The sequence below is a fragment of the Hoplias malabaricus genome, chromosome 2 (assembly GCF_029633855.1).
Source record: "Hoplias malabaricus isolate fHopMal1 chromosome 2, fHopMal1.hap1, whole genome shotgun sequence".
In the NCBI taxonomy this organism is placed as follows: domain Eukaryota; kingdom Metazoa; phylum Chordata; class Actinopteri; order Characiformes; family Erythrinidae; genus Hoplias; species Hoplias malabaricus.
Window position 1 is genome coordinate 18,588,804 of NC_089801.1, and position 13,188 is coordinate 18,601,991.

A 13,188-nucleotide genomic window follows, 5' to 3' on the forward strand; every position below is an offset into this window, starting at 1 on the left:
GAGGGCAAGAAAGGATGTGAGCGTTATCTGCGGCTGGGCGAGATCACACAAGCGAGAAAAAGGGTGAGAGGGGCGGAAAAATGTGCTGAGAGAGAGAGAGGGAGAGAGAAAGAGAGAGGGAGAGAGAAAAGAGAGAGAGAGGGGGAGGGAGAGAAAGAGAGTGAGGGAGGGAGAGGGAGAGAAGGAGAGGGAGAGGTGGTGGTGGATTATTAATGATCTCGGATGGAGAGGCTTGCACTTCTCAGACCCTGGGGACTCATAAATCAATACACACTCTCTGAGGAACACAGTTTTCTGCTTCACAGATAATGATTAGACTCAGCACTCGCATGTGGCCAGAAGTTTTTGGACTTTTAAAGGGTATTAATCTGAAATTTACTCAACTTTACTGCCTCTGAGGACATTTTTATTGCTCATGGGTTGCTCTGTAATTCCTTAGGAGAAAAAAGAGAAGGAGAGATAAAGGAGAGAGAAGGTACTTTACTGAGATCTCCACTGAAACCCAACGTGAGACACGTGTGAGATGCCTGAGGTCTTTATCTGAGGAGACACAATTGAGCAGCAGGAGACTTACGTCTCCTTTCTTTCTCCATCTGATCTCGTTGGTGAAATTTTAGGAAATTAAGGAGATCTACTTTTTTTAATTGAGCTCTTGTGGGAAGACATGTTGGAACATTTCTGTGATGATTTGATTGTATTCAACGATAACAACACTTGTGAGGTTTTGGGTGTTTAGTTCCGGCACTTCACCTCATCCCAGAGGAGCTCCATCACGGCAGAGAATGCAGTTCCACTGCTCCACAGTTGGTACAACCCTCTAGCCTACATTTGGCATTGGGCAGAGTGAGCTTTACAGTCATGTGCAGCTGCTCCAGTGTCACTTTCTATTGAGACAGAACGCTCTTTAAAGGAGGTGGTATAGCTGTAGTACGTCATGGCGGTGGTTTGTTGCTCACTCACTCGCTCATGTTTAGCAACTGTATCCTCAAGGGGTTCATGTGGAAAAGTGGGTTTATAACGTCACAGACACTGCAACCGAGACAAAAATGCAGTAGCTTAGACACTCAACGCCAATCTCCAGTAGCTGAGAAGCTCCAGTAACAAACTCTGCTGCTGAAGGCCCACAGATGAAAGAGATTTATTCATGTCTCTGCTGCGAGTCCAGGGCAGATGATGCCGAGAGCTGAAAAAGAGAAAGAGGGAGAGAAAAAAAGAGGGAAGATGGTGGGTAAGCGGCTGGCGAGCTGCAGCTTTGGTCCACATTACTTTGCAAATACCGTTGGACCTTGATTGTGGAGTAATTTATATTTCATACACACCGCTCGGAGATAAATAAAGTCTGCGACTTTGAACCTCGGGATCCAGCGGCTGCATCGCTGGCTGTGAGCAGAATATTAAATCTGCCGGAGCACTGTAAACAAGTCGAGGGGAGACGTTTTGGGATGTGAAATGAGCCAAAGCCTTTGACAACGACGGAAGGGAAACAGCTCTTTTTCCTGCCGTCCCCCACCTCCCCAACTATAGGCTCCTTATGAAGGCCCCTGTATTTAATCATTCTTTGCCACCAGTGAACCTCAGTTTGAGCAGAGAATCACAATCTGATGACCACCTTACGTCAATCAAACGCATCCCACGGCTCCCTCAGGTGACGTAAGTTTCGGCTGGATGCAGTGGTAAATCAGGGCGGTTAGAGCCAGGCGTTCAGTGTCAGGGCAATAAATGTCAAAAGACAGGGAAAGCGAGGAATAAAACACCTCTACAACAACTCTGACATCTGCTACCACACCTGTGGGGTTCTAGTGCTATGTTAGTGTCAATGTATGCACAATTCAATGCAATAAGCCCCAATTTTTAGCCTGAACTGTGGGCAAAAAGGACTTCTTTTACAAGATGAATTTCTGGTAGCACACCTATGGGATTGCAGTGATATGGTGATGTTAATTTAACCACAATTCACTGAAATAAGATCAATTTTTTTGTCCAAAACATGGGGAAAACATCTCTGTTATGAGGCAAATTTCCACTAGCACACCTGTGGGATTCTAGAGTCAATTTATCAAAAAATCAATGCTAAATCCGTGCATTCTTGGGATGCCTAGCCTGAGAGACCCCTGGATAATATTAGCATGCGCTAATATTAGTGGAGACGCACTGTGTTAGCTGTAGCGCAGACACATTGTGAACGCTTGGCGTCCAGTTACACACAGACAGGTGTGAGTTTAGCGTAAATTTAGCTGTGGATGTGTGGCCAGGGAATTCAGGGGCAGGTCCTGGCCATCTGCGTCTCGCCGTAAACTCGCTGAGACGAGCTGATAGAGAAAACGAGCCCCGAGACAGATATGGTGCTGGTGCAGTGTTTTTTGTCCCACATGACAGCCTTCATAAAGCACTGCTCAACCTGAAATGCACTGAATAGAGGGAGAGCATTTTTATAGCGACACGCCAAGGTTATGGCCATCTGCTTTAAATGCCAAGCGATGTGTGGTACAGCTAGAGGCTACTGCAACAAAGAGCCAATCAAAATGACAAGGCTGGAACATTTTGCTCATCCAGCATTTCTTGTTAAAGTAACACTAGGTAATATTTTTACCTTAAAATTACACCTTTCAATATCACCGTGATGCTCCACTGAGCTGTAACAGGGAGAACTGAGCCTCTGTCATTGCTCAGCACTGCAGAAACTGCACTATGGAATTTTAGGCGCAGTGTAGAGAACCCTACCCCACTCCTTGATTTCAGGACAGTGCTGAAAAAGTGAATTACACTCTGCAACTCTAGGGGGAGCCCAGGAGCAAAAATATAAAACATTTTCTAGTGGAGAGGGGGGTCAAGGTAGAGATGCAGTAATAGCCTCTACTTTTCCATTTGTTTCTGCATACATCACACTAGATATCAGCCATAACATTAAAACCACCTACCTCACATTCTGTCCAGCTTGAGCCACAAGGTCATCTCTGACCCCTCGAGGCATGGACTCAGCACAAGCTCCACAGAAGATCTCTGGCTCCAAGGCATTAGCAGCAGTCCTGTAAGCTGGGAGCCTGAGGTGGGACCTCCATGAATCTTGTTTTCGCAGCACGTCTCACAGCTGCTAGATCTGATCGAATCCTTGGGAAACTGGAGGCTGTAGCCGACCCCTTGTTCCTCAAACCGTTCCTGAACAATTTTACAGTGCGGCAGGGAGCATTTCCCTGCTGTTAAGGGTCACCAGTGATGGACTTGGCCTGTGTAACGTGTAGAGTGAAGGAGGTACGGGTGAAAACAACTGCCACATGAACATCAGGAGCCGGGGGGAACATGACAAAAGATAAGGAAAATAATGATTAGAGGAGCAGAGACATGAGAAGAAGTTGAGGGAAGAGGATAAAGAAGTAGGGAGGAGTGTAGTAGAGAAGACAGAGGGGAAGAAAATATGAGAACAGAGTAGAAGAGAAGCTGAGAGAAATGCAGAGAGCAGAAATGAATTGAAAGAAGTGAAGAGCAGGGAGCTGAGTGGAGATTAGATGAAAAGAAAAGAAGAATGGAGACGAGGGGTAATGTAGAGGAGAGAGCCAGAGGAGTTGTATGAAGGATAAATAAGGTTATGGTCCTGTTCTGGGGCGGCAGACTGGACCCTGTCCTCCAGAAGACTGATGAGCCCGAATTTCATTAGAGCAGAGATCCAGGCTGCGGCCCAAATCTGCGGAGTTAAAGCTAAATCCAGACCGCGCACCACAGGGATCCGGGTTTTCAGGAGAGACACTTTCTTAAAGAGGACTCGATTAAAGCCGAGGAGACTCGAGGAGCTCTCTGAACATTTGGAAACTTGGAGGTCATAGATATCAGTGTGTGGAGTGATAGATGGAAGGGTATTTTAGGATTAAAGATGTGCGGAGTAGGGGACTACAAGTTTACGAGGGTTTCTTTGCTGTGTTGAGGATTAAAAAAAAATAAATAAATAAAAAAAAACTCAGGGGGTGTCCAAAACGTCCTCAGTGCTGTGTACAAACTCGGTCTGAGGGAGAAAGACGGAGCCTGAATCAAATGTCTGGATTAAATGCTGCCCACTGGGGTTCCTCCGTTTGGCAGAGTTCTGAATGAAGTTTAGATGTATCCTTCACTGCTGTACATTCCCTGAAATCCTCTGTGTCACAAACAGCCCAGGCATCACCGATTTCTATCTCTGCCACCTCTGATTATTTTTTTATGGCTCTTATCTTTCTGTGTTTGTAAAGACACTGCCAAGCTCAAGGTCTGGCTGGTCTTGAGAAATCTGACCAAACTCCCCCCGCCCCAAAAAACAAAAACAAAAAAACCCCCCCAGAAAAACCAAAATGGCTGACAAGAAAGAGACAATGCATTCATCGTTTAAAATGTTTGTAACAGAATTTTTAAAATGTATAAATTTACTTAATTTTTGCAGTGAGTTCCAGGCTTTGGCTGCAGCTAATTTAAATGCCGTTATAATTTTAGCACTAAAGAGCACCCCCTGATGGATTATTCTTAACTGTGAGTGAGTATGTGAGTGAGTGAGTTAAAACAAGTTTTATAAGGTACAACCAACAGTTTGAAATAAACTAAAACTAAAATGCATTTGAAAATTCATAAAAAACAGAACAAATTTATATATATTTAAATATATAGTAATCTAGGATCAACTGAAATTGAATATATTTCATTCATTTATTGTCTGTAAGTGGGAACACACCCTGGAGGGGGCGATAGTCCTTTGCAGGGCAATACACACTCACACCTACGGACACGTTTGAGCCGCCAGTCCACCTACCAGTGCGCTTTTGGACCATGGGACGAAACCGAAGCAGCCGGCGGACACCCACACCGACACAGGGAGAACACAGCAAACTCCTCCCGGAACGGGGCTTGACCCCACAACCCCAGAACCCTGGAGCCGTGTGACAGAGACACCACCTGCAGTGCCACCGCTTCATTAACACCTGTTGTAATCTGACGGGTTTTCTATTGTTTGTTAAGTTCAGAGAAACACAGTGAAATTATGGTCTGTGCTGATCAACCACGCTCTATAGAAGCAGCAGAGGCCAGGCTGAAAGTATGTGAAGTTCTCATTTAAGTCCATCTTAAGTCCAATGAGTGTGGGAGTATAAAGCCATGGAAATGACATCAGATTGAATCCAATTACTCACAGAGCACAGTGTGCAGTGCACTGCTCATCCTCCCGCAGTCTGCACTCCACCATGCACGAGCCTGGCGATGGAGAGTGGTTTTATTTCTCCTTGAAACATGCTTTGACACAGAAAAATCTCTGGATGTGTGCAGTAACCTAAATCAGCAAAATGATCCACATCAAAGCCCAGATAAGGCTTATTTCTACAGCCTTAACTTCCCAAACGAGACCCTAGGAGGCTTCAGAGTGCAGCTTAATGATTTCTCAAAGCTGAGGAAATACTCATGTCATTTCAAGTTAATTTCTGTTTCACTGAATCACTTCTACTTGTGATTTAAATGTGCTGTGAGAGTAACTCTTACTAAGAATGACACGGTGGAGCAGCAGATAGTGTCTCTGTCACAGCTCCAGGGACCTGGAGGGTGTGGTGTGTTCTCCCTGTGTCTGCGTGGGTTTCCTCCGGGTGACTGTCTGTGAGGAGTGTGGTGTGTTCTCCCTGTGTCTGCGTGGGTTTCCTCCGGGTGACTGTCTGTGAGGAGTGTGCTGTGTTCTCTGTGTCTGCATGGGTTTCCTCCGGGTGACTGTCTGTGAGGAGTGTGGTGTGTTCTCCCTGTGTCTGCGTGGGTTTCCTCCGGGTGACTGTCTGTGAGGAGTGTGGTGTGTTCTCCCTGTGTCTGCGTGGGCTTCCTCCGGGTGACTGTCTGTGAGGAGTGTGGGGTGTTCTCCCTGTGTCTGCGTGGGTTTCCTCCCATGCTCCAAAAAATGATGAAGGTGATTGAAGACTCAAAAGTGTCCGTAGGTGTGCGTGTGAGTGAATGTGTGAAGGACTGGTGCCCCCTCCAGTGTGTGTTCCTGCCTTGCGCCCGGGTAGGCTCCAGACCCACCGCCGCCCTGAACTGGATAAGACAATGAATGAATGCTCTTACTACAAGGTTATGTTTTGGTTGGAAACGAAAAGATTAAACTCTTGAAACGCTTAGATGAAAATGGAGCAGTCAGAACACTTCTCTCTGTGGTGAATCCTCCTATTGGCTAGGGCTTCAGGAGCAGAACCAAAGGCCTTATATAGCATTAGGATCACTGGAAAAATAATGTGACAGCAGAGATATATCTCTGTATATATTCTATGAATGAATGTCCTAAAAAGACATTACATTTCCAGTGGTGTTTTCAGAGTTTGTTACAAAGTGATTGAAAGTGTCGTGATAGAAATATATTCAGGTTGGATTTCAAAACATTTATTTTGGATATTTCATTATTAACATGTTCAGAATTCTCTTTGACACAGATCGTCTTGGCTCAGAGCAGTAAGTGCCTCTCTGAATTTAATGTGGTCACACTCAAGTCACATTTTTCCTTTTGTGTGGGTCAAGATATTTCAGTGAAAAACAGAAGAGATGAACAAAATGCCTTCGTCCAACGCTGAAGGTCTTTTACTGCAAGTGGAAAAATGCAAGATAAAAGAACAAAGCTCAGAGTGATTCACCGCTTCGTTTAAGAGCTCAAACTTTATGAGATGCTTTCAGACGTTGGGGCCTGACAGAGAGGGGTCCACAAACTTCTGGCTGTATGGCTGACTGGTGTGGTCAGTCCAGCGCTGGCATCTGTGATCAGTGACTAGATACAATAAGCTGACTGGCTGGTTGTTGCTATGACAACACCAAAGAGAAAGATAATTGGTCATTGAGTTTTTGTCGTCGGGGGAGGTTGGCAGAAATCGAACATTGTGAGAATATTGAATAATGTTGCATTTTGAATCACGCTCGATGATCAGAAACCAGCCGCTTCACACGAGAGAAAAAACAACACAAATAAATCAGTCTGGTGTTTAACAGTCTTCTTTGAACACGTTTCCTATCAGAAATAAACTATTTCTTCATTCACTTTGATGTTTCTTGGTTTCAGTTAAGTTTCTTTTCATTTACTACGACAAAATACAACCAAAAACCTTTGGACAGAGCCATGGTCAGAAACATTAAAGACCAAAGCAAGAAAAAAGGCCACAGAGTGCGCTGTAGAAACAGTAGAGTGAGGGAGATAAGAAGCCCGTGCGTCAAAGTAGCTACTGGAAAACATTCCTGTTAACACTGTTCAAGGGGACAGAGAGAGAGAGAGAGAGAGAGAGACAAATGGAGAGAGAGGGGGAACAGAGGCAGAGAGAGAGTGAGAGTGCGAGTGCTGAGTGACAATGACATTCTCCATCTCTGCCACTTTACGGACATTCCTCACACCCTTACCACCCCCACCACACTAGCCCATAATACTCTCCCATACACATACAATATAGGAAACAAATATCACAACTCAAGAGACCTGGGGGTTATTCTGTAAAGTTCCTGTTTGGCAAGAAAACTTAAGCCCAAAGTCAAACTTATCCAATAAGAAAAGAACTGAGGGGAATCCCTGCAGGACAACCCTCCATTTTGGGCTTAATTTATCCGGTTAACTGAGAAACCCGGCTTTAATGAAGGGTACATTCTATAAATAACAGAACTTCTGATCAAATCTCTGGTCCGGTGTCTTCTCCAAACACAAAACAGATGATAATGCTTGATCTGCTCTAATTAACTGCATTAAATAAGAACTGCATCGTTTCGAATGAAAAGTGAAAAGACAGAAGAACGAGAGACTGATAGTAAGAGTTTATTTCCTTGTTTTTGAATGCAATTGTGAGAAAATAAAGACAGATCACTTATTACATTAAGCCGAGGCCGCTGCATTTCATCATGTTGGCCACAAAAACAACGAACACTTTTCTTATGTGGGACATATTTATGCTGCACTTAAATGCAGTGTGTTTTGGGACGTCACAGAAAAAGCTTTAAAAGAGAAACAACCCACAGAGGAAAGATGAACACAGCTTTTGCTCTTGAAGTAGAAACACGGCGAGCACTTTTATTAATTGTTAGCAAAATTAGATTTGTTTTTTTAACTGATGCTTTGATGCAAAAGTCTCTCTCTCACACACACACAGAAACACACACACACTGCATTCATTTCCTTCTCTTTAAGCCAGAGAAGTTAGAGAAAACTTGCAGGTTTCCCAACAACTAGCTTCTCCAACCACTGAAGGTTTGATTGGACGACCTGGAGAAAAACAGCACAAACAAAACAGTAAATTAATTACAAATGTATTAAATTAATATTAAATTTCACACCTTGGCTTAATTTTTCTTTAGTCTTTCTACTCTGGATGTTGTGTCCTTGGAGTTTGTTGATATATATTTTCTATGCTGAAAGTTAAAGGAGTGTTAGCTAGTTCTTAAAAAACATAACTGAAGAAACCCCACCCCCTCCCTGCAAACCTCTTTTCAAAGCCACTCCCCTAAAAACACATGATGGTGTACTGCCGGACTACAGCTGGAGGAGTCCCCAGGGTAGATCACACTTGACCATGACCTCTCAAACTAACACATATCATCCCTGGTGTTCACGGCTCTTCTCTCAGGTTTCGCCAACATGGAAAGACACACCGATGTTCACTCTGGTCTGACCTCCTACTTAATCCAAGCTATTTTTTTTTTACTTCTGTCTTTTCTTTCTTTGCATCACAGTGCAAGTAATGTTCTCTGCCGTTCTAGCTTCCAGCACATTGCCCGCTCCAGCTTTAAAGGAATTCATTGTCTGATGGATTTTCTCATGTTCTACAACACAATGTCTTTCTTTTATAGAAACTCTTGCTCCTTTAGGCAAAGTCCACAAAACCTTGCCCCAAAAAACAAAAAATCCCTCAGCAGAGTCACTACATTGTTGAGTTCCTACATTAAAATGCTACGCTAGCATTCTGGACAGTGCTGTTGTGGCTGATTCAAACTAAGCAGGTTGGAAACAGTACCCTGTGCTAATTGAATGACGAATAAGTCGGGTATTTGGATGTGGAAGTCAAATGGAATGAGTGCCCACATTTTATGAACCTTGTTCGAAGTAGCAACAGTAACACATTTGTGGACTTGACCAGTTTGAAGAACAGATAAAACCACTTGTAAGAACTCTGAGGGTGTAATGTGAGGGTGTAATTGTAAGAGGATGTGTTTGTTTCAGGACCTGGGCAAAGGCTCTTGTGTGTTGTATATACAATAAGTGGGACTTACTGATTCGTATTCGTATTCCCAAAGCCTCCGAAACCTTCAAGAAAAACAAAACATGAAAATTAATTTTAAAATGAAACACACATCTAAACGTAGAAGAACAAACACAAAACTGGTTGCAGCTCTTCCACAAACATGAACCAGAATAGATGTTAGAGACAGCTCTGTCAGGGCGGTGTGGAGTGGTGCGGTAATTAATTACAGCGTGTACAGTAAAATTACCAGTGTCCTCACTCTCCAAGACAACACTGACATATTCAGCAGCATCTCCAGCAGAACAAAAGCCAAACGCACACCATCCCCCAGTACAGTACCTGAGAGAGACCAGGGGACAGCTCTACAATTTACTCGGGGAGTCTGTAGTTCTGGAAGAGTCTAAAGTATTTAACATTAGAATACGGGTGTTTACTGATGGCTGGGGTTTTAATGGTGTTTGTGTAGAATGAAGTTTACTAGAATCTAGTTTGGTGGTGTTTAATGGCATGAGGTTTTTACTGATGTGTAGTGATGCTCACTGGTGTGTTTAGGTGTTACCTTGTTATTAAACACCTCATGCACCCCTACAAATCAGTAAACACCACTACACAACATTAATAACAAGGTAACACCTAAACACACCAGTGAACACCAATACAAATTAATGTTGTGTAGTGGTGTTTACTGGTGTGTTTAGGTGTTACCTGGGGTGTAGTGGTGTTCACTGGTGTGTTACCTGGTTATTAAACACCTCATGCACCACTACACATCAGTAAACACCACTACACAACATTAATAACTAGGTAACACCTAAACACCACTACATAACATTAATAACCAGGTAACACCTAAACACATCAGTAAACACCACTACACAACATTAATAACTAGGTAACACCTAAACACTCCAATGAACACCACGACACATCAGTAAACACCACTACACATCAGTAATGTTGTGTAGTGGTGTTTACTGGTGTGTAGTGGTGTTTAATGGCATGAGGTGTTAACTGGTGTGTAGTGGTGTTTACTAGGTCTCAGGACAATTTTGGTCTTTGGTGAACAAGGTTTATATTTGTGGACAAACTTGGTTTATTACTCAGCTCAACTGCAAAATGAGATGGTGAGGAGTTTTGTTTTGGAACTATGAGGTTTAATACTTTATTTCAGGCGTCTCTGCAAATTCCACTGTAAGAAAATGACAGAGAACGCAACAATGTACAAAATCCACAACGTGGAGAAAACAAGTTTACTGAGATAGACCAAGATTTTCAGGTTTGTTCTCCACACTTTGTTTAAAATTGGGCCACCAGCTGATTTATTCTGGGCTCTGAGCACAGGGCCGACACGAATGTGGGTTAATAAAGGAACCCAACACTTTACTGCACTTCAAACACATAATATGAGAGAGAGAAAGAGAGAGAGAGAGAGAGAGAGAGAGAGAGAGAGAGAGAGAGAGTGTGTTCTGTAATTCTTATTTATTTCAGGCTAACGGGAAAAGCACTAAAAGTCCTTGGGCTGTGGTTTCTGGAGGGTCCGGGCAGTTCTGTTTATTTGCCTTTGATTCGCTCATAATTACGCAGCACACAAAGAGGCGTGAAAGTGGAAAATTGAGGCAAAATAACCCTGAAAAATTGAGCTTATGTTCTTCAATATCTTCAATGCTTTTTGGTAAATTTGTTAAAATTAATGCTGTCCCTAATTCAACTGATCATCTCCATGAATCAACAGTGATTAGTGGGCAGCTTGAACGATGATTATATGCCTATTAAAATCTTCTGTGCTCACTTTTAGAGCTTCATGGCGCCCCTTGTATGTTCATTACACAGAAAGCAGCCCATAGTGATGTAGGAAAGGAATGAATACTTCGTGGATGTCCTGGTTAAAACACTGACATCTAAAGGTTTTAAATCTTTCAGAGTCATTACCAGCCGCTGAGAGAGAGCTGTAAAGTTTAAGGTGGCTGTTTTGTGTGAAAACAGAGCCATCTCTCAGCCAGGCGAGACGCAGTGGCGTGTGAGTGTGAAGCTCACCTCCAGATGAGCTGCCGAACGCCGAGAAGCCGGAGGTCGGAGCCCCGAACGTTGGAGTCTGTTGAGTCATAGCCCCGAAAGAGGGAGCGCTACTCTGGGAGGCCAGGCTACCAAAACTGGGGGCACTCTGAGGGGATGCAAACCTGGATTAAAAGTAAACACAATGACGTTACACAGATTTAATGGTGTATCAGTATGTATTAGGTCTGTACTGTCTCAGCTGACATGATAGAGGACATTCTGGACCATTCTTATTAGTCTATTTATTGTGAAACGTGCAGAGCTAAGTGACAAATAGAAACATTCTGTTACCAGGTTTTAATGTGATGGAGCACAATAGAGACAAGACCAAAGGAGGAGAGAGAGAGAGAATGAGAGAAAGAGAGAGAGGAGGGAGAAAGAGACAGAGGACAGAGAGAGAGAAAGATGGAATGAGAGAAAGATAAGGAGAGAGAAAAAGAGAGGGGGAGAAAGAGAGACTTAATTTTGAGGCCAAGCACAAGGAGGAAACAAAATACAGACTGAAAAGAAGGACAAGGAGAGAGAGAGACACAGAGAGAATGATAAAGAGACATCAGCCCCTCCCCTTTATCAGATGTAGGTGTCAGGCTGCAAGGCCGGACAAAAATACCGCTGACCTCTGACCCCAATAAGAGGAGTCGATATTTGGCGCGACCTCGCTGTGGACGAACAGGTCGAAGCAGACGACTGCTGGAGCTAAACAAGGACACACTCTAAATCCAGCCGCTGTCAGCCTCACACTTCTGCCTGATTTTCCTACCACCATCACTCCAATAGAAACATGTGCTTTAAGGCTCTGAAATATCCATTTAATATCAGCACGGGGCAGAGGCAAAGCTCTGAAGCAGTGGAACACAGTTCCGGTTCTTAATGAAACCAGACCTGCTTTGGTCCAAACCCCACGAGCCCCACAGCAGTGTTCTCCCCCTGTGTAAACAGCCCTGTTCAGAACACCCGCTTTCAGCACCTGTTCCTTTAAATGATAATGAGCCGCTCGCTGTTCACCCCGACCCCGAGCGCACAGCAGTGAGGAGCGAGGAGCAGAAGCTCTGGTTTTTAGCTGTTTTCACTCTGTTCTCTTTCTTCTCCGTTTTTACTCAGTGCTCTTATTACTTCGCGCTTGTGGTGTCTGTTTTGCTGTGTTTAGCCTCGTCTTCGTGCTCTCACATAAACACGGGTTCAGCGCTGTGATTGGACAGACTCAGACTGTCCAATCATAGGGGGCGGGGCCATGCTAAAATCTTTGCACTTCACGCCAGAAGCGGATCAGAATCAGAACGACTCGTTTCATCCCGTGTATTTAGACTTAGGCCGCTCCCAGAAAACTGACTGTGGCCTTGTTTCATAGTGTGTTTCATATACACACACACACATACATACACACACACAAAACATTTCCAGGATATGTACCCTTTAACAATTCCTGCCCTTTGTCTGAAGAGGCTGAGGGTTTGAGGTGTCTATTTTTGAGTTAAAGTGCAAGTTCACAACATCTCTCACAAAAACACAAGCCCCTGATGCTGCACCAAGCCAGAAACATGCTCTTAAGCCTCTGGGCCTGCTGCCACTTCACAGCCTTGTCACTAAATTAAAGCCGGAGGGTTGCCAGATTACAACAGGACAGATAAAAATGTGGCTGGGTTGTGTGCAATAAAACACACAGACGCCTGCAGAGACTTTATTTCCATGAGTTTGAGGTGTGTGTGTGTGTGTGAGTTTGAGCTGCACTCAGACCCCTGCAGCAGTCCAAAGCACATGACCCTGGGATTATTGCCCTGTAATCCACACACACACACACACACACTATCCTGAGCTTGGCATTGACCTGAACGGCTTCACGTGTCTCTCCAAAAAACAAGAATAAGAACAAGAAACAGGAGAATAATGTAATCTTCAATGATCCGAAGCCTTAGCTTCACTCTCACTACAGTGAGACTTCATCACCAAG

At 44.0% G+C, this 13,188-nt stretch overlaps 1 protein-coding gene across 3 annotated transcripts in view; it reads right to left on the bottom strand.

Moving 5' to 3' along the window:
* Positions 1-7,755: 7,755 nt before the first annotated feature.
* nup214 (nucleoporin 214) overlaps positions 7,756-13,188 on the bottom strand; it is a 52,134-nt gene continuing 46,701 nt past the window's right edge. For all 3 annotated transcript variants that reach the window (XM_066658965.1, XM_066658966.1, XM_066658964.1), the window contains 3 exons: positions 11,220-11,362; positions 9,214-9,247; positions 7,756-8,209 (listed from right to left, as the gene is read on the bottom strand). In XM_066658965.1, coding sequence (XP_066515062.1) covers positions 8,173-8,209; positions 9,214-9,247; positions 11,220-11,362 — 214 coding nt within the window. In that variant the 3' untranslated portion in view covers positions 7,756-8,172. The remainder of the gene's footprint in view (positions 8,210-9,213; positions 9,248-11,219; positions 11,363-13,188) is intronic.